Here is a 23,154-nt window from a genome sequence, read left to right as displayed (position 1 = left end):
AGTAACCCAACCAAGAATACGTAACTAATAAGAGGTAGAAGAGCTATTTGAATCCAAGTAGTCTGGCTAGAGATGTGGTTTGCTTAACTCCTAACCTGGCCTGCTTCTCCAGAGTCTTGGCAGCATTAGGCCAGATGCCGTTATGACGGTGGTACCCTGGAACTCAGTCCTTGCTGCCTTCTGTAGAAGGAAGCATGCTATTCCAGTTTACTGCACAGCAGCCCTGGTGTAGAGTGCCACGTATGTGTGGGTGATGAGGGCAGGAGTAGTGCAGTGGTGAGGACATGATGCGACTAACTCATACGTAGATAGAAAAAATAACTTGATTTGCCAAGGAGAAAAAAACCTTTTATTTATTCAATAGTCTTGTGTCCCTCGTGATGATAGTGTTCACTTTGTTTACTCTATCCCAGATACTATATTAAAATGCTACACATATATTCTCATTTAATATTTCAGTGTCACTTATGTAATAAGTGCTCAATAAATGTTAAGATTGTGAGGTTCTTGGGGAGGGGTAAATGAGATACTCTGTATTAAGTATTATGTAGTTATGTAACCAGTTCTGTCTAAATTACTGTGTTCTTTATAACATTTGCTTTCCTCAGGAAGTAGTTTTTCAAGACATGTATAAATAAATGCTTGTTGGTAGATAAAAGCCTTTTTTATTCCAGTTACCTTGTTGGGAGATGCTTATGATTGCTTCTCTTACGTGTGTGACTGTTTTTTGTCTTGTTCCTTTTTTAGGTACTTGATGAAGAAGCAGAAGTTTTTATAGTCAAGATGTGGAGATTATTGATATATGAAACAGAAGCCAAGAAAATTGGTCTTGTGAAGTAAAATTCTTTTTACATTTAGAGTTCCATTTCAGATTTCTTCTTTCCCACCCTTCACAGGACTTTAATTTTTTTTTTTTTTTTTGTCTTCAAAGACGTTTGTGAGATCTGTAATTTTTTTTTAATGTAGAAAATGTGAATTTTTTTTGTCCTCTAATTTGTTAATGCCATGTGTACTCCCTTGGTTGTAAAGACATCTGAATCCTACCATGGTTCTCTTTATACTCACCAGGTACAAATTACTGGTATGTTTTATAAGCCGCAGCTACTGTACACAGCCTATCTGATATAATTTTGTTCTGCTGATTTGTTCCTTGTAAATATTAAAATGACTCGCCAATTCTTTTGCAGAATTGCACTTAATATTGAACTGTACTGTATAGGCACCAACATGAACAATTTTAAATTGAAAGAATACCAGTCATACCTATTACCCTTACCCCCTTGATCAAAAATGGCAGGCCCTCATGATGGCATGGAATTTAAAATTAGAGTGCGAAAAGTAGCAGACAATCCATTCCTACTGTATCTCTGTATGAATGTGTTTGTGTGAATGTATGTATAAAAGTCTTACTTTTCCCTAATTTGCTTTGGAAGTTTCCCTGAAACATTTCCTAATTGAAGACTAGAATTGTAAAGGAAACATGGTATTGTGCCAACCCAAATGTCTGGGATAATTAGGTTATTAGTCTCCCGGAGTATAGTATTCTTTTGTGGCAAGCAACAGTTTGTTGAACGGAATGGGTTTTTCTGTTGAAAGCTGGCTGCGTCAGCCTCTCTTTTAAGGGAGTGTGAGTCATAGTGGTTTTCCCCCCTGATTTCATTGTTCAGGTATGAGGCAGATCCTTAGATTCTGGAGAGCTTTATTTAATGCATTTTTTGCACTAATTGGTCCTTAGTTTAATTTTGTACCCCTTTGTTTAAAAAAAAAAAAGCTTCATTCAAAAAGCTTAAGTGAAAAAAATCTTTTTTAAAAATAAGCAAAATAAAAAATTAGGCAATTTTACAGACTAGGAATGTTTGACAAAATACAATAGGAATTTATCATGGCAATTTACAAAGTTTACATCTTATTTCTGAGGATAAAGTAAATCATTTAAAGCAGTTACCACTAGTTTTTTGTTTTGTAAAGGGTTTCTATCTTGTGTGTGTATATGTAGGCACACACCTTGTTTACCTCTGCTTATCAAAGTTTAAAAACATACTGATGGTGTTCTTAGAGACATACATGGGGCTTTCTTTATGGTAGATCAGAAATTCACCAGGGAGCAAAATTACCTGAAAATGTAACAAGTTTTAAATAGTTCTTAACAGAAATTAGGTGCAGCTATTCCTGTGTCTGAGTATTTATTTTTTAAAAAGATTGGGTGGGGGAGGGGGTGTTAAAAAAAAGCATAAAAAGCATAAACTGAGCTTGAGTTACTAGATTTTTTTTAATCTTAAGAGGACATTTGAAAACACTGTTCTTAACATTGGACCATGACATGGTTCCATTATGTAAATATTTCAAATATTAAAAATGTATATATTTGATCTTGGGGACTCATTCTTTCAGAGTCTTGTTAAATAAATGGCATCATGTTGTAATTATGCGGTGCATACTAGAAACTTAACTTGAAAATATGGGCTGAATTTTTGACGGACTCAGTTTTTGAGTATTAGTAACTAAAGGTCAAAGAGGCCGTTTGCCTTATTTTCGATTAATCTAGACATCTGTGGAGATATTCCCCCCTTTAGTGTTATAATATTTTAAATTGTGGTTTCTGAAGGGAAAATTTTAGAAACATGCTCCTTACCATTTACAAATTCTTTTACTAGCCTTTTCTCAGATTGACCCCCAGCGTGACTCCCTGTTCAAGCAGTTTATTATGCCTCTCTATCTTTTACCATATTATTGCTTCTAAGGCATCATATTAGGTTGTTTTTATTTAGCCAGCATTAGCATGGAAGTTTATTCAGGTAGATTTAATTTTCCTTGCTTGGGTCTCTTCTGCTCTTTCAATTACATTTACCTTAAAAGGGCCCTTGTGTGAAACCCTTGGGGGCACATACCATATACTGCGTAACACTTCCAGTGAGATTTGTGTCAGGATCCCAAATTTATACGTTAACACTTTTGCAGCAAAACAGGAATGATCACAGTCAGTGGGTTAAAAGACCTACTACATTTACTACATTAATAGTTTAATGTCAGTTCAAGTCAGATTTTGCCACAAAGGTTAAACTTCAAGGTTTTCAGAGTTCTTATTTTTCAGGTTTGTATATAAAGAACTGGACATGTATAAGCTGGCATATTGTAGTGTCAGGAAGAATACACATAAGAAAATTTTTACTAAATTGCTTGAACTTTCTGGGTTGTCTTTACCATTTGTCCATAGGTTAATTTCAACTTGGAAACCTTAGTTTAATCCATATTGCCCATTCAGGTTGTTATAAAATTAGATGAAAGTCTTGACAACCATTCTTGATGTGGCAGTTAGGAGGAAACCAATGTGCTTTTTCCTCATTTGACCCTGTAAATAAAATAATTTCAAATGTGTATATCTGTGTACAGGAAGAAAATGGTTTTTCTCAAACTTTAACATGCAGCTGAATCACCTGGGGGAATCTTGTTAAAATGCAGACTTAGGGCTAGAGTGGGCCTAAGAGTTTGCCTTTCTCACCAGCTACCACATGTTGCCAGTGCTAAGTGATCCAAGAACTGCTTTGATTAGAAGATTAAAGTGTCTACTCAGTACTAGTATTTTATCCTAATAGATTACACTAATGCAACTTAATTTTCTTTTTAAGTTCATTTTAAGGAGAAAAACGTTTTTTGAGGCAAATAAAGAGGTAGGTATTATTTGTTTATGAACATGAAGTAGTCTTCCAAAAAGGTTGCCTGAGAACAACTCCAATATTCTAGGCTTTATTCCCAGCCAGCCCCAGCACATTTTCTCCTGAGAGAAGTTTATGTTGTTACTCACTCTGAATCTTATCATAGCACTTCCTGATATGTAATAGTAGAGGCCGATGATTATTTTGTGGAGAGTGCAGTTTCAGGTACTGATCAGGCATGGATACTAGATATGGTGGACAAACTGAGAATACAATGAGTTCAAGAGTCAAATTGTACTAAACATTATTAACATTTTTTTCTCCTTTAATATGAAGAAAAAAATTTAATGCAAATAAATGTAAGCAGGTATACAATGTGTATATGAGGCTTATTTACCCAGCTCTTTCAAATAAGTTCTATGAATGTTTCCACTTTCTACCCAAAAACTGCTGAAAGGTTTTATGTCAAAGTGGTTAACACATTTTTCCAAGTCATATTTCAGCCTTCTATTAATATGAAATTGAGAAATTGTTTTGCTTAGCAAAAGATGGTGAAATTGATTTGTGAATACCAGTAGCTAAAGAAAGGTATTAGAAGGAATCCCAAACAGGCAAAGAAATAGGCAGTCTAAGTGTCGGGAAGAAAACTAGGGAAATTCACACGTGTATATTTTAAACCCAGGAATTATTACTATTATATTCATACTATAGACCAAGGTGAGCTTATAATATTTGATAAACTGGTAGATTTTTCGAAATGTGATTATGTTAAATTATTGAAATATTGTTTATTTGCATTTGAATGCTTAATTTTCATCTTTATTTAAAAGATTCTTTGCCTTTCATTTTATTACTTGACTCATACGAAGGCTAAATTAGGATTGGCAATCTGAAATGCCCAGGAAGAAAAGATAATTTCTATAAACAAAAATGAGTAAAAATTTTTTTCAAGCCATGTTGTTTGAATTAAATGACGCTCTAAGTCTGCCTACTCTGCCTCATCATGTATTAGTTGGATAGATGACTTTTGGATTCTCTTGCACAGAGTGGTAGCTGAAATATTAAGCCAGGTAACCCATTCGTCTTTTTGTGTATGACTTACATTTGCCATTGAAGCACAATTAATATGTGCCATTCATGTTTTAAGCTAGATGGAGTGATAGACATAAATAAGATCTCTTTAGTAGCTGAGAGTCTAGTGGTGGAGAAAAAAATGAGAGGATCACTAATAGATATACAATGTACTATATGAACTGTCAAACTTGATGAGCTAACTTCAAGGTTGAGAGGAAAGGGATAGATAGTAGGAAGCTTGTCAGCAGAGGTAGTAATATGTAGAGGGGACCTTAGAGATCACATAGTCTCTTTCTTTTTTGGCTGCACTGCAGGGCATGCCGGATCTTAGCTTGCACCCTCAGCAGTGAAAGCGCGGAGTCCTAACCACTGGACCGCCAGGGAATTCCCAAGATCACATAGTCTTAACTACTCACTGCAACACTGCTAGTGTTCCTTAGGTAGGATATCTAGAGGCCTGCATATTGGATTCTATCTAATTCATGGTCTAGATCTGCGCTGTCAAGTTTTTTAATTCATTAAAATTAAATTTAAAACTCAGCTCTTCAGTTACACTAGCCATATTTCAAGTGTTCAGAAGTGATGTGTGACTAAATTGGATTTAAAAATCCAGTTTTTTGTTTGCAATATTCGTATTTCAAGTGCTCAATAGCCATATTTAGCTAATGGTTTCCAATATTGGGTAGACATTGCAGATTGAAGAACATTATTTTGACTAAAGAAAGTTACATTGGATAGATATGGTCTAGATGCTAATAGCCACCTAAGAGCAGAGGAAAGTGCTTGTTAATAAAATTCCCTCATAGGAAGCATTTTTAGCAAATCTTTGTTGAGGCAAAAAGTATTGTGAATTTAAAAATTGTTCTAAACAATTTTTCCTGGTTTTTTTCTCATAACAAAAGGAAAAACTAGAGAACACTTCACATTGTAGAATCTAGAAACTATGAAGGTTCATTTTTTTCCCCTGTCAGTTAAAAGATAATGGCAAATATACCCAGGTGAAGAGATTTGGCTAATTGTTAGAGCAGGTGGAAAAGCTAGATATTAAAGTTTCATTTTGAGTATATTCTTGAGACAAATTTTTTTTTAAACGGGCCCCAGGTTCTTTAAGAAGGAAATTAGATTTAATAAAATATTGACAGTCATATAGAACTTAAGACTAAAAATGCAAGATGAGTAAGCTAAAGCCAGCCCTTCATCTTGAGCTGTTCCAAATCTGAGCCAGATCCTTGCAAGGAATGAAAACGATGTGAGAGCTAGTAAGATAGAATATGGTCAAGCACCTAGTCTTGATGACAGTATTATTTTTCATTTTTCAATTCTACTTTACTCCCATAGCAAACAGAGCAATGATGTATAAATAAAAGTAAACTGCTTTTATGTGGGAAGTGTTAATAAATTGGATTGCCTTGCTGAATCTATGGTGTAAAGAACTGGCCTTGAATCTTGACTTTATTTACTTGTGACGAGTGACTGCTCTAGCCTCTCTAGAGGCTCGAACAGCCCCTCTCCCCAGGTAGCTCTAACAGGTCCAGCACTGGATTTCCTTGCTGCTTCATCTTTCACTGCTTACTATTGATTTTTGCCACCATTTTTTTTTTTCTTTCTTTTTTTTTTTTTTGGTCATTTATTTCTCCATTCCTGCTCCCAAGTTCCAGACACTTCTGGGGAAAATATAAATACACCACTGCAGATAGTCTGGACCCTCTACTATTTTTCTCATTCTTTTACTGAACTTCACTTCTTAACCACAAACACTGCAGCTTTTATAGTTCTTAAACTTCCAGTGCTGGGACTTCCATGGTGGTCCAGTGGTTAAGACTCTGCGCTTCCACTTCAAGGGAAACAGATTGTTTCAGTCCGTGGTCAGGGGACTAAGATCCTGCATGCTGTGCGGCATGGCAAAAAAAAAAACTTCCAGTGCTATCTTAGGTATGAATGAGTAAAAGTCATTTGATTTTCCCTCTTACTTAGCAAAAACTCTCAAGGTTAACAAAAGCTTAACTTTAAAAGAGTCATTTAGGCATATTCTCTCCAGTTTATGACATGCATCTTGAACCTTTGCTTTCTATAATTAAGGATGGGTACTCCTATCCAGAAGACCTCCCCCACTCATGTTTCTGGTTTGTAACTACAGTTTGCAGTTTCTTGAGCCTTGCTCTGGAGTTTCCGTTATCTTCTTTCTTCCTTCAGGCTGGAGTAAGTTTTTAAACAAAACAAACAACCTTAGGTCCTCTCCTTTTCACTACATTAGAGATTCCACAAAGAGTAGCTTATAGTTATATGTACTCTCCAAAAATTTTTTTTAACATCTTCGTTGGAGTATAATTGCTTTACAATGGTGTGTTAGTTTCTGCTTTATAATGGAGTGAATCAGTTATGCATATGTCCCCACATCTCTTCCCTCTTGCATCTCCTTCCCTCTCACCCTCCCTATCCCACCCCTCTAGGTGGTCACAAAGCACCGAGCTGATCTCCATGTGCTATGCGGCTGCTTCCCACTAGTTATCTGTTTTACATTTGGTAGTGTATATATGTCCATGCCACTCTCTCACTTTATCCCAGCTTACCCTTCCCCCTCCCCGTATCCTCAAGTCCATTCTCTTAGTAGGTCTGCATCTTTACCATCTTGCCCCTAGGTTCTTCTGACCATTTTTTTTTCTTTTTTAGATTCCATATATATGTGTTAGCATACGGTATTTGTTTTTCTTTTTCTGACTTCACTATGACAGTCTTTAGGTCCATCCACCTCACCACAGATAACTCAGTTTCGTTCGTTCTTATGGCTAAGTAATATTCCATTGTATATATGTGCCACATCTTCTTTATCCATTCATCTGTTGATGGACACTTAGGTTGCTTCTATGTCTTGGCTATTGTGAATAGAGCTGCAATGAACATTTTGGTACATGACTGTTTTTGTTTTGTTTTGTTTTGTTGCGGTACGCGGGCCTCTCACTGTTGTGGCCTCTCCCGTTGCGGAGCGCAGGCTCAGCGGCCATGGCTCACGGGCCTAGCCGCTCCGCGGCACGTGAGATCTTCCCAGACCAGGGCATGAACCCGTGTCCCCTGCATCGGTAGGCGGACTCTCAACCACTGCGCCACCAGGGAAGCCCTACATGACTCCCTTTGAATTACGGTTTTCTCAGGGTATATGCCCAGTAGTGGGATTGCTGGGTCATATGGTAGTTCTATTTGTAGTTTTTTAAGGAACCTCCATACTGTTCTCCATAGTGGCTGTATCAATTTACATTCCCACCAACAGTGCAAGAGAGTTCCCTTTTCTCCACACCTTCTCCAGCGCTTATTGTTTGTAGATTTTTTGATGATGGCCATTCTGACTGGTGTGAGATGATATCTCATTGTAGTTTTGATTTGCATTTCTCTAATGATTAATGATGTTGAGCATTCTTTCATGTGTTGGCAATCTGTATATCTTCTTTGGAGAAATGTCTATTTAGGTCCTCTGCCCATTTTTGGATTGGGTTGTTTGTTTTTTTGATATTGAGCTGTATGAGTTGCTTGTATGTTTTGGAGATTAATCCTTTGTCAGTCGCTTCATTTGCAAATATTTTCTCCCATTCTGAGGGTTGTCTTTTCGTCTTGTTTATGGTTTCCTTTGCTGTGCAAAAGCTTTTAAGTTTCATTAGGTCCCATTTGTTTATTTTTGTTTCCATTTCTGTAGGAGCTGAGTCAAAAAGGATCTTGCTTCCAAATTTCTTAAGTCTCAGTAGTCTGTATCTCTTCATTCCACTGGTAACTGGTGATAGCCTAAATGAGACTCTGGCTTTTTAAGAGGCTACACCCTAGTTTACCTCTTAGCACTATGGATGTTTGCTCCCTATTTGGGACTCTTCTTTCTTGGTGTCTAGGATGTCACTTTAGCCTTGTTCCTCTAGTCTGTATCTTTTTTTTTTTTTTAACAAGATGGGACATATATTATAAACTATAGGAATTCAAAAGAGGCATACACTACATCCAAACAATCAGAAGAGGCTGCTTCCCTCTCCTCAATTGTTATTACAGAGATTTGCTTACTTAACGTTTACATACTTAACACTTAAACTATATTAGCTGCTTGACTTTTAACAAATCTGATGAATTATTAATAAAGTCCCATTTATTCCAAAATCCAAGGAAACTTCAAACTCATTCATGAGATATTTATTAAAATAACACATTTAGGGGGAAAAATCTATACAATTGTATACATTACTGAAAACTGTATACCATCATACAAAAAAGGATTTTATTTTGGGAAATCAATTCCTAATTTATGGCAAGTTTTACTTTCAGAAATAAAACCACAAAACAACAATCTAATTCAATCTTAAAGGCTGCATGCTGAGCAAGGAATGTTCTTATTCTTTGTAGGAGCTCCTTTACACTATCAGGTACCAGGGCTCTGCATTTTGGTGTGATGTCAGCCACCGAAGTCATCAACAGTAACGTGTTCTAGTCCTTTTTCTTTAATTATTTCTTTGCAGTGTGACTTCAACTGATCCTTCCAGCCACATTCAATTAATTTAGCTCTCAGTAACTCTTTGACGCATTCTCTTTCTATCAACTTTTGGTTAATTGCTGCTCTCATCTGCACATCACATTCTTTTCGGCTGTCCAGACGTTGACCCTCAGTAGCTCCGGCACCTAAGCACACAGAAAGCTAGCATACGCATTTCCGGGAAGGGGTCTAGTCTGTGTCTTTTTACTGGTTCTTCTTCAGCGCTTTCTGGGTTTCCATATTCCTAAAAAGGTGAAGAAATACAGAAAACTAGAGGAAAATTTATCTTTAGTCCAGTAATTCAGCCACTGGTTGCTTTTTAAATCAATTTTATTTCCTTTTTGCAGGAATGTGTTTTGATGTATGCATTAATGTTATGTCTTATTTTTTAATTAACAGGATTAGAATGTTTCTGTTATACACAATCTTCATAAACATATTTATTTATTTATTTTTGCGGTACGCGGGCCTCTCACTGTTGTGGCCTCTCCCGTTGAGGAGCACAGGCTCCGGACGCGCAGGCTCAGTGGCCATGGCTCACGGGCCCAGCCGCTCCGCGGCATGTGGGATCTTCCCGAACCAAGGCATGAACCCGTGTCCCCTGCATCGACAGGCGGACTCTCAACCACTGCACCTCCAGGGGAGCCCTTCATAAACAATTTTAATGATATTAGGTGAAGTGGGTGAACCGTCCTTTATTGTAGGACATCTAGCATTCCAATTTTTGCTATTAATAATACTCCATGAACATCTTTGCACAAAATTTTTGTATTGAGATTGTTTCTAAGAATAGTTTACCAGAATTTTAACACTTTCTACTTACATCCCAGATTGCATTCAAAGAGATTTAACTAGTTCACAAATGGATGGTTTTTAGCCTATGCTTGTTTGACAAATGTATTGAACTGTTTTATGTGCTAGGCATTGTTCTCAGCATTTGCAATATATGTAAACAAACGGGCAAAAATTCCTACCCTTGTGAAGTTTGAGGACGGAAGAGAGAACTTTAAAAAAAATTGTTGGGCTTCCCTAGTGGCGAAGTGGTTGAGAGTCCGCCTGCCGATGCAGGGGACACGGGTTCGTGCCCGGGTCCGGGAAGATCCCTACATGCCGCGGAGCAGCTGGGCCCTTGAGCCATGGCCGCTGAGCCTGCGCGTCCGGAGCCTGTGCTCCTCAACGGGAGAGGCCACAACAGTGAGAGGCCCGCGTACCGCAAAAAAAAAAAAAAAATTGTTTTTGGGGGGTGTCAACCTTTTTGTTTCCCCAACATTCTCTGTTAATAGAAAAACTTGCTACTGCTACTTCTGTTCTTAAATATAAAGTGTGTAAAACCTATTTAAAACCGGTCATGCATTCGAGGGGGGCAGGGAGGAGAGATGGCTCTAGGAATATGAAGGGTTATCTTGGGGGAAGAATTTAAGAGAAATAAAAAATCTCATTTGGCCAGATGCCATGTTATTGATTTCAGTTTTCTGATGATTACCTGTGAATTTGAACATTTCTCCATTGTTCACCTTTGGTTTTACATAGTACTCATTGTTAACTTAGCTTTCAGATGAATGTATGTGTGTGGTATGCTACTTAAGGAGTTATTGGTACTGTTTTTACAGCCATTTGAATGGAAAGCTGGAAGATGCAAAAATCAAACAACCATAGAGCAACTCACTGTGTACCAGATACTATGTTAGGTTTTGGGATTACAAAAATAACACAATTGGGCTTCCCTGGTGGCGCAGTGGTTGAGAGTCCGCTTGCCGATGCAGGGGACAAGGGTTCGTGCCCCGGTCAGGGAGAGGCCGCGGCGGTGAGAGGCCCGCGTACCGCAAAAAATAAAAAAATAAAAATAACACAATTTATGCTCTCTGAAAGCTTACCATCTAGGAAAACTGGTTCTTACACTTGGAGCGGAAGAATCCCAGACGATGTTTGTTTAAAATGCAGTTTCTCAGGTTCTCACCCACCAAAAGTTTTGATTCATTGGGTAGGGGATGGAGGGCACAGGTAGTTACAATTTAAGTTAGCTTCCTTTTGATTGTGGTGCGGCTGATTCGCACTGAGAAACACTGTACCAATAGGACTATAGAGAAATGAAAGAAACGTTAGATTTAAGATGCCAGCACTTGTAGGAGAAGCACACGCTGGGTCCAGTTTACGTAGAAATTTTGATCCTCAGCTCAAGAGCAGTAGGTCTCTGACAACCTCATACCGGTGCTGGCACCATCAGGGGTCGGCGGGTGCCGAGAGGGGAGCAAGGGTGTCCCTCCGGGTCGGAAGGCCAACGGGAACGCAGGGTCTCCTCCTCAGTCCCCACTCAGCACCGGAAGATCCACCCCCTTCCTCTGGTCCACGCCCCTCCGCCTTTGGCCCCGCCCCTCTGGGGCCGGTCACCAACGACGCCGGGGCCGGAAGTGACGAAACCGGTGAGGCCTTTTGGGCGGGGCCTGGGCCGGGCTGCTCCAAAGGCCGCGATTTCACATCGGAAACAAAACAGCGGCTGCTCGGGAAGAAACCTCAGCTGCTAGAGGCCGGTGGTGGCGGCGAGGAAAGGGTAGGTGCCCGATGGGGAGCTGGGGAGAGAGAAACACACCTCTCATCCGGTGCCGACACGGGTGGCTGCGGGCAGGGACGGGCCCTTTGTCGTTGTCCGGGCCGGGGAGCCGGTGTCCTCGAGAATGGGGAGCGGGGTGCGGTCGGGCGGGCACCAGGGAACCCCGTGTGGAGAACGAGTAGGGGCGGCCCGTTTCTCGGGCTCCGGGCGCGGCGCGCGATCAGGTTGAAGAGAGGTTCCCCTTCGCAGCCTTGGTCCGGAAGTGCTGGTTTCCCGAAGACATCTCAGGGCGCAGGTGCCTTGGGCGGGGATTGACCGTCTTGCCTGGAGTGGAGCAGGAGAAAGAGGAAGCGCCTGGCGCTGGGTCTGGTTGAGCAACTGTTGAAACTCTGCGCCTTATGCCCTGAATGTGTCCTTGTCCAGGGGAAGCGAGTGGCACTCAGGGCTAAGTTCCTTCTGTCTCAGTTCGGGACGGAATACAACAGGATCTGCCTGATCGGGACTGTCACGAGGCATATACGTCCAGTGCTTTGCATGTATTTTAGATACTTGACGTTTTCATCCCGCTCAAATTCCTTTCAAATAAATATCTGCTTCTCTTGTAGGAGAGTAACTTAATAATTTTAAAAGCATTGCTTGCCTGCTTTAGACAAGATGAATAAAGTGTTCAAGGTTTACTATGTGAGATACGAATAGTATGCAAATTATGGCAGAGTACATTGTAAAAGTCATAGTATTCTCTGAAGTTTGAGGCAGGTAGAGATTACATCTGGTTAAGGGCATCTTGTTATTTACGTTATCTTTTACAATGGAAAGGTTTACACCCTCGGAGTTGAATTGAGGAGAGCATTATATCAGAGGGTGTACTAGGAAGAGGGGCCCTCTGGATGCTAAGGGTCCAGTGACCCAGTGTGCACATTTAATAACTGTTATGAAGGAGGATAAAAACAGGAAAGTAGATTGAAGCCTGTTGCATTTGGCTGATTTCAGTCACCTGCAAAAGCCAATTTCAATTCTCCTTAACTCATTTGCAGGGTTCAGCCAACTTAAACCCCCTCCCACCTCCATTTAATAACAAGCCCTTAATAATGAAAAGGAGCCTATTTATTGAGTGGATGGATTCCCTCACCTCTACCCGCCTTCCCCAAGGTAAATTAGATGATAGAAGCGGCATCGATCATCAGCTTTTCCATTCGTCTACTCCTCGTCCTTGGGTAGATAGTTACCATAATTCTGGGCATACTTTCCTCTGAATGGATATGATCTAGTGCTGAATTTTAAGTTAATGGCTGCCCCTAGTCCTAGACTGCTGCGTGAATTTCCATTTGGGGAGAACTGGAGGATTGGAGTTGGTCTCTGAGAATCATTCTAGCAGGAAAGATATAACATTTGTCAGCAAGGCCAATGTGGTCCTCTTCTCTCTCAGATCCAGGTTGCCTCTGCTCCTGCTCTCCCACTACTGTTACCTCAGGTTGCAGGGAGAGACTTCTTTTGGATGTACTCTGAAAAACCTTTCAGAGCCCGCTAATACTGCCTCTCCTTCATGTGATAGATGCCAGGCAGATTTGGAAGGTGTTTTGAGCTTTGCTTTTCATAAGTTTTGTGATAAGAACTTTGCTTTAGGTACGTGGGGGCTAGAATGGATAAGAGATTTGAGGTGACTTTTGCATAATCCGGGTGAGATATAATGAAAATTTGACCTTTGGTGGTGGCAGAAGCTTAGAAAGAAGAATATCATTATGAAGAGGACATAACAGCCAATTGAGGCGCAAGGAGTAAAGTGTAAAGTTGACTAGGAGGCTTTAAGTTTAGAGAATGGGGGAGACGATTACAGAAATAAGGAAGTTAGAGGCAAAGAACTAGTCTAGAGAGGAAGAGGATGAGGAAACAGTTTGGAAGTCTCACTTTTGAAGTGCCAGCAGTTAAATATCCCATGGACAGGCCTGGAGCTGTAAACATGGGTCACTTAAACAGACTTAGCAGTTGATGTTGGAGCAGTGGAGGAGATGCCTAAGGAAAGAGGGAGGACAAGGAAGCCCAGGCAGAGCCTTAGGAACACTTATAATGGGGGAGTGGAAGAGGATGAGGAACCAGCTGAGGGGAATGAGTGGTGGGAGGAGAACCTCCATAGTGCAGTGTCATAAAAACTGAGGAAGGGAGGGAAGCTTCAGGAAGGAAAAGGTTGTCAGGGATTTTCAGTATTAAGCCTGTTTGTAGGAGAGAAAACCTGAAGCTTTAGAGCAGTACTGTCCATTAGAAACATAATGTGAGCTACAAAGGTTAATTTTACATTTTCTAATGAGCAAAAATTTTTGAGATAGAAATAGGTAAAATTAACTTGAATGATATATTTTATATAACCCAATACATTTAAAATATTTTTATTTCAACATGTAATTAATGTAAAAACATACTTGTCTGTCTTCCCCTCTAGATAGTAAGCTCCTTAGGTGAACAGAAGTATCATCTGATTCACTGGCACCCCTGGTACCTATCACAGTGTATGGTTATGTAGAAGAAACCCAATAAGTGTTTGTTGATTAAAGGATATTAATATTTGGTTTTCACAATGCCTTGTACAGTTCCTTAAGTTGATCTAAAGCAAATGAGAGAATGCAAGTATTGCTGAGTATAGTCAATGATTTACGAATTAATTAAGTGTGAATAGTCATTTTCTTCATTAAAGATTAGTTGTGTTCTACCCATTTCCACAACAAATTTGATACAATGACTCAGGGTAATTATATCTTCCATGTAGACATTAAATTTGGGGGGGAAAAGAATCTATAATAATACAGAACCATGGTCCCATATCCACAATTCTCAAATCCAAAAGCTCCTGAAAAAAGTGAAAGGATAAGCAACACTCTTTGAGTTTCACTGTCTCCCATCACCCTCAGATGGGACCATCTAGTTGCAGGAAAACAGGCTCAGGGCTCACACTGATTCTGCATTATGGTCAGTTGTATAATTATTTCATTATATAGAAATAAAGTGCACAATAAATGTAATGCGCTTGAACCATCTTGAAACCATCCCCCCGCCCCCGGTCCTTGGAAAAGTTGTCTTCCACGAAACCGGTCCCTGGTGCCGAAAAGGTTGTGGACCGCTGCCTTAGAGCATTAGCTCTCGGTCTGCTTAAAGGGGACAGCTAAGACAATTCTGCTTTGCTTGTCTTGTTCTGGGGCCCAGACTGAAGGGGCAGTGGCTACCCAAAGTAAGTTCTTCACAAGGGAACAGCAGAAGTACAGAAGGCAAGTCCACCTGCACAAGCACAGTTTAACTGTCTGTGCCACATCTGCCAAAATCCCATCGACCAAAGCAAGTCATAAGATTGTGCCCAAAGGCCTGGAGTGGGTAGTAGACTGCACCTACCTTGAGGCCAAAGCAAGTCACAGAGCCAAGCTCAACATCACTGGAGAGAAGTATTCCTCCCTTGGGGATGCTGGGGGACGGAGTGAATATTTGCTGAATAATAATCTAATCTACCACAGATGGTTCACAGAAGTAGAGTGGGAAGGAAGGAGGGAAAAAAAATCACCAAATAGGATGTATCACTATCCTTGCTCTTTTTAGAGCCTACCACTTTCACAAAGCCGCTTGTAGGGCTGGGGAAATTATTTGCTCCTGGCCTCTTAAAATTCTGAGGGTCTTTCTAGGCTGTATTCCTGAAGTTTTAAATTAATTTCAAGTTATTTTTATTTATTTTAATTTGTTACCTTGGATGGGCTTCCCTGGCAGTCCAATGGTTAAGACTCCGCACTTCCAGTGCAGGGGGCACGGGTTCAATCCCTGATCAGGGAACTAAGATCCCACATGCCGCGTGGCATGACCAAAAGAAAAAAAAAATTGCTACCTTGGGATGTAGTGAGAGACAGAAATGTACTTTTCTGTTGGTGTTTCCTTAAATGGAATTTTTAATAAGCTCCTTTTTGGGATTTTAAACACTGCTCCTGTGATACTTTTCGAAGTGCTGATGGATAGGTTTTCTGGCTAGACAGACTTTTCTGTTCAGCACATCTGAACTTCGAGATTATTTGTATTCTCTTGGAGCTTTTTTTTAGTCTTCGTATATAATAAAAAGAAATTGTAGTTGCCCATCAGAGAAGGATTTTTTTTTTCCTTTTGTCTGATTGAGCAAGTGTCTTGAGAAAAAAGGAATGGATGGCAGTGAATTGGAGTGTTGTGCTGTATCAGTCTCAGAAAATCTTTAGCAGTTGGCCAGAGAGAGAAAACACCAAAATCTACTTACATTCCTACTCCCACTCCCTATGCAATCCAGGTCACATGAAAGATCCTCACTTCCCAACAACTATCTTTTCTTGCTCTCAGGGCACTGTTAAGAATGTTACAAAGTCCACTGGTGTCTTTTGCCACGCTGCGGGAACAGTGGGTCCGGGAACAGTGGGTCGTTGGCTTTCTCCGTGCAGTCATCAATTGTTTTCAGCTGTTACTGGACCAGAATCAAATCCAGCTTTGCCTGCCCCTTTCTTTGTACCAACAATGATTGTCTGTTCACCAGACCTGACTGAAGACCTGGCTAACCCTGTTGCCTACCTTTGCTTCCTACTAAGCTCCATGTAAAGAGCAGCTCTTCCAGGGAGCGTCACCCTGCAGCATTGTGTAGTGGAGGCATGAGCTTTCTCCTGTTGAACTGGCAAACACCTGGGCTGGGCATCAGAAGATCTGGGTTCTGGAACTGGTGTTACTTGCCTCATAATTGTACACTGACAAATTCTTTCACCTTGCCTGAGCCTTAGTGTTTTACATGTAAATACAGATGTGTCTTTTAAATACAGTCGTCCCTTGTGGTTGAGGGGGTGGGGGTGGAGGAGAAGTGGTTTCAGGACTCCCACCACCCCCCACCCCCATGGGCACCAAAATCCTCAGATGCTCAAGTCCCTTATATAAAATGGCATAGTATTTGCATGTAGTCTACACACATCCTCCTGTATACTTTAAATCATCTCTAGATTACTTATAATACCTAATACAATGAAATGGTATGTATATAGTTGTAAATACAATGTAAATACTATTGTAATTATTTGCTGGCACAAGCAAATTAGGTTTTACTTAATTTTGGAATTTCTTTCAAATATTTTTGATCTGCAGTTGGTTCAGTCTGGATCGACTGTAGTATTGGAATATGTTAAAGTGACTGCTGTATTATAGATGATTCTTACAAGATTCGTCTGAGAAAGCTCCAATATGATAATCAGTTTGTGTGATTTCTTTTAATAGTTGGACAGATCCTATAAGCATAAGATTAATAATGGGAACCACTTAAATTAAAATGACCAGATTCTCATTATAGCTTATCTTTAAAAAAAAAAAAAGAAGTACCAGGACTGTTATATTGGGAATGCTTTTGAAACTAGTTTTTTTTCTTTAATAAATTTATTTTATTTTATTTATTTTATTTTTGGCTGTGTTGTGTCTTCATTGCTGCACACGGGCTTTTCTCTGGTTGTGGCGAGCAGGGGCTACTCTTCGTTGCCATGTGCAGGCTTCTCATTGCGATGGCTTCTCTTGTTGTAGAGCACGGGCTTCGGTAGTTGTGGTGCCCAGGCTCAGTAGTTGTGGCTCGCGGGCTCTAGAGCACAGGCTCAGTAGCTGTGGCGCATGGGCTTAGTTGCTCGGCGGCATGTGGGATCATCCTAGACCAAGGCTCGAACCCGTGTCCCCTGAATTGGCAGGTGGATTCCCAACCACTACGCCACCAGGAAAGCCCTGGCACTAGTTTTTAATTTCTAGTTAGACCAGTTATTGAAGTTTAAGATCTCATTTACTACTTTTTTTTTTTAAGATCTCATTTATGTCAAAGCAATAGTTTTACTAGTAATAAAAATCAGCTCAGTGTGTCTTAATGCTCACTGTTATAAACTCCTAGATGGCAGGGATGAAATTTTATATAGAGGCAAAGTAGTGTAATACGTGAACCTTTGCTTTGCTCCTTTGCTTACTGAATGTGACTTTGGGCACGTTCATGAACTTCTGTGTGCCACGTTGTTTCCATCTGTAAAATGGGTAAAGTGAACATAATTAATTAAATCCTCTCAGTGTCTGTCTTTGAGTTTTGGTATAAGTAGACAGCCAGTAAACTCCTGTTTAGTGAATGAACAATCACTTTTCTTCTGCTCATATTGTACCTGTAAATGTACTACACTTTATTTACTTTTTATTTATTTTTGCCTGCAGCGCCTTTTCTTGCCTTTTGCTTGTTTCATTTGGCTAACACTGTCTTGCTTACTTGGTTTTGTTTCTGAGGGATTGTATGAGAATATCAGTGACAGATTTCTAAGGGTTTTTTTGTAATAGAGCTGTACTTTAAATGACGTGGTATAGTCTTCAGAGCAGCCAGTGGAGGTAACCAGTTACAACTTTTTCTGTTTGCCATCCTGTGGCATTTCTGCATTAGCTGAGGTAGTAGGTGCTGTACTAAATGTTTTTGTGAAAAAGAAGGGAATAATATGTGCTGTGTTGCTGATCATTAATGCTACATTAATGTTAAATTTTCAATTAGATAGTCAACTTTTAAAAATATAGAAGCATAGGTCAGGACATTTACTTTCAATACTTTGAAAATATAACTGTTCTATTGGAATCCACTTCCCTTTTGGGTAAGCTAACATACATATTGCCAAACCCTAAATATAGGTTTACACCACAAAACTCTATTTGACTTTTTTAATTGAAGTATATAGGAATGTGCACAGATCGTAGGTGTACAACTCAGTGAATTTTCAGACTGAAACCTCCGTGTAACTAGCACCCAGATCAAGAAACAAAGCATTACCAATACCCCCAGAAGCTTCTTGTGTACCGCCTTCCAGTGATTAACCCCATAAAAGTAACTATTGAATCTATTCTTAATTTTAATTCATTTTATTTTAAAAACAAATTAATATTATATATTTAAAACAGAATTGCATAAGTACATCATGTTTAGTTAATATTAATTAGCAATCCTCTGATCTCATACCAGCTAACTATGGGCTGAAGTTGGAGGGGAGGAGAAAGGCACAGTATTTATTTATTTTATTATTATTATTTTTTAAATATTTATTTATTTATTTGGTTGTGCTGGGTCTTAGTTGCAGCAGGCGGGCTCCTTAGTTGTGGCTGATGGGCTCCTTAGTTGTCGCTCACCCGGCTCTTTAGTTGTGGCATGCGAACTCTTAGCTGCAGCATGCATGTGGGATCTAGTTCCCTGACCAGGGATCAAACATGGGCCTCCTGTGGAGCGCTGAGTCTTAACCACTGTGTTACCAGGGAAGTCCCAGGCACGGTATTTAAAAGCATGTAGGATAGGGACTTCTCTGGCAGTCTGGTGGTTAAGACTTTGCGCTTCCACCTCAGGGATTGGGAGTTTGATCCCTGGTGGAGCAATTAAGATCCTGCATGCCGCATGGCGTGGCCAAAAAAAAAAAAAAGCATGTAGGATAAAAGGGAAAGCATACCTTGATTAAGAATTTGTCATGATTTGAATGATCCAAATATAGATCATTAAAGGTTAATTGGAAGTCAATACCTTTACTAGAGGAAAAAGTTGCTTTATGTGTTTTTGATGAAAAAATCATTAGAATAAGAAAGTAGAATATTTAGAGTGTAGAAGTTCCTGAAGTTAAAAGTAAAAATGAAACAAGACATTAACAAAATGCTTTCATGTAAATATGTACATGGTAATGTTTTGGATACTATAAGTGAATTAGAATACTGCTTAGGTATGCAAACAGATTTTTTTCCTTCTATATTTCTGAAGACTTTCAATGAAAAGCATAGTTGAAGTCATAAGGAATCGGCTGATGGAAATTCAGGTAGACAGGCAAATGAGAATGTGGCCCCCAGGAGGCTGAAGTGTGGGAGACAGAATGATGTGTGTAAGCAAGCCTGTGCCAGGATGCAGAGTAGAGGCTGGGAGTTAGGAGTCTGCGATTTGGTCCTGGTCTGCCCAGTTGTGTGCTTTTAAGCAAGTCACTCAACTTGGGTGCCCTTTTGCTTTTGTAAAATAGATATGTTACCTGTTTACCCTGCCTTGGGTCATTGTGGTAAAGAAAAAAAATGAGGTGATAAAAAGAAATTTTGCAAAATTAAAAGCACTAGACAAATAATTTTATGGTGATGTAAATTAGGTTGGATTGGAAGAGGGATGTTGATGAGAACATTCTTTAAGATCATTTAGCTCCCTTTGCTCTAGATCTGAAATCATTAGATATCATTCTGATTGAAAATATTTGGTTTCTCAAGTAGATCTACTCATTACCAAGAGGTATCTTGAGCTGACAAAAGTTTGTCAGTTGAGGGTCCTGGCAAATTAATACATTACTGGTTTACAAATTAGACTTATAAGTATTTAATTGGTGTGAATGGATTTACTAGGATTTGACCAACTCTGGGTAACCCAGTAAAATTCTATTTCAGACCTAATCCAGGAGCCTGCAAGTGACAGCAGCCTGTGAGGTCCTTAGAAAGCTTGGCCTGGAGGATAACACATGAAAGAAAGGTTTGTTTTTGGTGAAAGTAACTTATGAAAGTGTTTCAAAATAAAAGTATAACTGTAATGCACAAAAGACTGTTTTCTTTTTCCCTTTTCAGAACCCCAAGAGGCTCTGTTTTCTGTGAAAAAGTATTTCTATACAGTTGCTCCAATGACAGAGTTACCTGCACCCTTGTCCTACTTCCAGAATGCACAGATGTCCGAGGACAACCACCTGAGCAATACTGTACGTAGCCAGGTACAGTGTCAACCTCTACAACTGCCCTTTCAGACTGTGGATTCAGTGACCACCCTCCCTCGCCTCCAGGAGAGGCTCAGGGGGCTGAGCAGGCTTTCTCTACTTTATCAAATTTACATATTTGCTGAACTTCAAATAAGGGAAAGCATTGTACCATTTGGTGCAGGGGACACAAGGCTGTGTGAGACTTGGGTGTTGATACAGTTCCTCCCTGGCTCAGGCATCACCTCCTCCTCTGAGGCCTTTTCCAACTTCCCCGGCTATTTATTATTTTACCTAGCTTGCTCTTATTCTTCTATGAGCTGAGTACATTTTATTTACTTTTAGTTTTTCAGTGCCTAGCCTGGTTCTTTTATTTTTTTTCTTTCTTAATTTTTTTTCTTTTTTAATATATTTTTGGCTGTGTTGGGTCTTCCTTGCTGCATGCAGGCTTTCTCTAGTTGTGGCGAGCGGGGGCTACTCTTCGTGCAGTGCACGGGCTTCTCATTGTGGTGGCTTCTCTTGTTGCGGAACACAGGCTCGAGGTGTCTGGGCTTCAGTAGTTGCAGCACACGGGCTCAGTAGTTGCAGCACACGGGCTCTGGAGCACAGGCTCAGTAGTTATGGCTCGCAGGCTCTAAGGCGCACGGGCTTCAGTAGTTGTAGTGTGTGGGCTCTAGAGCACAGACTCAGTAGTTGTGGTGCACGGGCTTAGTTGCTCCGCAGCATGTGGGATCTTCCTGGATCAGGGCTTGCACCCGTGTCCCCTGCATTGGCAGGCGGATTCTTAACCACTGTGCCACCAGGGAAGACCCTAGCCTGGTTCTTGACAGTGCTCAGTAAATGCTCATTGACTGAATGATGAATGCAGGGCTAAGGGTAGAAGTCCTAGGATAGGTCAAAGGAGAGAATCAGGAAAGGGGTGTAGTCAGTGGCATGGGACACAGACACTTCACTGGCTATACACACAGACCAGAGCTGCCTGCCACTCTGTTAGCTAACCATTACAGGTTGAAGGCAGTCCACAGATGGCTTGTGAGATGGCTGGGGCATCAGCCGCATTTTTAGAGGTGGAGACAGAATGGGGAAAGCCACAAGGCCAACTGTAAGCTATGCTGGATGCAGGGGATGGGGGGCAGAGGGCAGACTTTCCTCTATTAGAACCAGAGGGCAGAACCAGTGATAGAAGGAAACAGGTTCTGGATCAGTAAAAAGAAATTTCCTCACAAGTACTTTACGTCTGAAAGAGCGTAGGCTGCCTTGTGGGCTAGTGTGTGCATGTCACTAAAAGCAGTTACGGAGGCTGGAAGACTACCAGCCAGATCTGCAGAGGGTTAGTTCGTGGAATGAGCCGTGAACTAGAGCACTAGGTGGCCTGGAAGTTCCCTTCACACTCCAAAGATTTAGGATTCCAATTCAGGGTCAAAACGTGGGAGGAGGGCTTCACAAAGTAAACTTTGATGGGTGCGTAGGATTAGAATAGAGCAAATTGGGAAGTCATTACTGAGAGAAGAAATAACACTAGTGGAGGAAGAATTTTCCTACCATATCAATTGACAGGGGACTCTATCTGGAGATACGTCAGCAGAGGCAGATGACACTGTATTGCTAGAGCATTTTTAAACAAGTGAAATCAAGTTAAAATGAATTTCAAGGGACGCCCTGAAAGAGAACACCTGAGGGGTTGGGGGGAGGGAAGAGGGGCTCTCACGTCTGGTGCCTGGGCGGGTGTTTAACAAGCAGTGGTACGAAGGACTGATTTTTCTGACAGCACTCCTGCTCCTCTGCTGTGTGTCAGCAGCTTGACTTACTCCTTTTTGCTGTTCCCCAGGAATGGCCTTTTGAAAAGATAGGCTGGGCAGGATTATAAAGTTCTTGGGGTACAGGCTGTGAAAGTTTGGATGCTACAGACTTTGTACTCATTTTCAAACTGTTACTTCAGAGGAGAGAGGGGGAAAGTGGGAACAGTTGACGTAGGTCTCTGGGTGCCCCTTCCTTAACCAGAGCATCTCCTATTTTATCTGTTGTACATATTGATCTTTTGTGGATCCCTTTGAACAAAAGATTCCACAGCTAAGAAGTTAAATGTCACTCATCTGCCCCAGACCCTCCAAAGACATCTCATCTCAGAATAAAATCTAGTCTCTGAGGTTTAAACTGTCCCCTCCCCCACCCTCTGTTGTCTCTCACCATCTTCCCCCTCCCTCACTGCTTCCTCTGGGCCCTGGATTCTCCTCCCACTCTTCTCCCTGGCTCTCTTCAGTTCCTTCAGGCCACCTCCTGAGTCACCTTATCAGTGAGGCCATGCCTTCCTTCCCTGCCACCCGGCACTCCCTGTACTCTTCCTTGGCTTTACTTGTGCGTAGCACTTACCAGTGTTCCTAACATACTGTGTAGTTAGATATGATTTGCTTACCTGCTTCCCTCCAAGAACAGTGCTTGGCACATAAGAAGCTCTCCACTGTTGGTGTAATATTGTTTATATCCCTCACACTCAGGTTTTGTGGGGCTTTCCTGGTATTTTTTTACTGCCTTATTTTTTCTTTTTAACACCTCAGTGACTGATAAATTGAAAAAAGGGTAGCTCTAGAGGAGGTACAAATGATGTAGGATTGTTATTGATAATTACATGTGTTCATGGTCTAATTTTAGCAAGTCTTA

General features: G+C 40.6%; 2 protein-coding genes across 6 annotated transcripts in view; both read left to right on the top strand.

Annotated features, from left to right (window-relative positions):
• Positions 1-6,187, top strand: part of RBM25 (RNA binding motif protein 25) — a 56,152-nt gene extending 49,965 nt beyond the window's left edge. For all 4 annotated transcript variants that reach the window (XM_060004278.1, XM_060004276.1, XM_060004279.1 and 1 more), the window contains one exon: positions 748-6,187. In XM_060004278.1, coding sequence (XP_059860261.1) covers positions 748-840 — 93 coding nt within the window. In that variant the 3' untranslated portion in view covers positions 841-6,187. The remainder of the gene's footprint in view (positions 1-747) is intronic.
• A 5,329-nt stretch (positions 6,188-11,516) lies between these two features.
• PSEN1 (presenilin 1) overlaps positions 11,517-23,154 on the top strand; it is a 78,168-nt gene continuing 66,530 nt past the window's right edge. Inside the window, exons 1-3 of one of the 2 annotated variants that reach the window (XM_060004274.1) lie at positions 11,517-11,776; positions 20,201-20,282; positions 20,375-20,502. In XM_060004274.1, coding sequence (XP_059860257.1) covers positions 20,428-20,502 — 75 coding nt within the window. In that variant the 5' untranslated portion in view covers positions 11,517-11,776; positions 20,201-20,282; positions 20,375-20,427. Of the gene's footprint in view, positions 11,777-20,200; positions 20,283-20,374; positions 20,515-23,154 lie in introns of both variants that reach the window. The other variant, XM_060004273.1, reaches the window with a different exon arrangement.

The sequence above is a fragment of the Delphinus delphis genome, chromosome 2 (assembly GCF_949987515.2).
Source record: "Delphinus delphis chromosome 2, mDelDel1.2, whole genome shotgun sequence".
NCBI lineage: Eukaryota > Metazoa > Chordata > Mammalia > Artiodactyla > Delphinidae > Delphinus > Delphinus delphis.
Note: the sequence above shows the minus strand (reverse complement) of the source record. Positions and strands in the feature narration are given on the sequence as shown.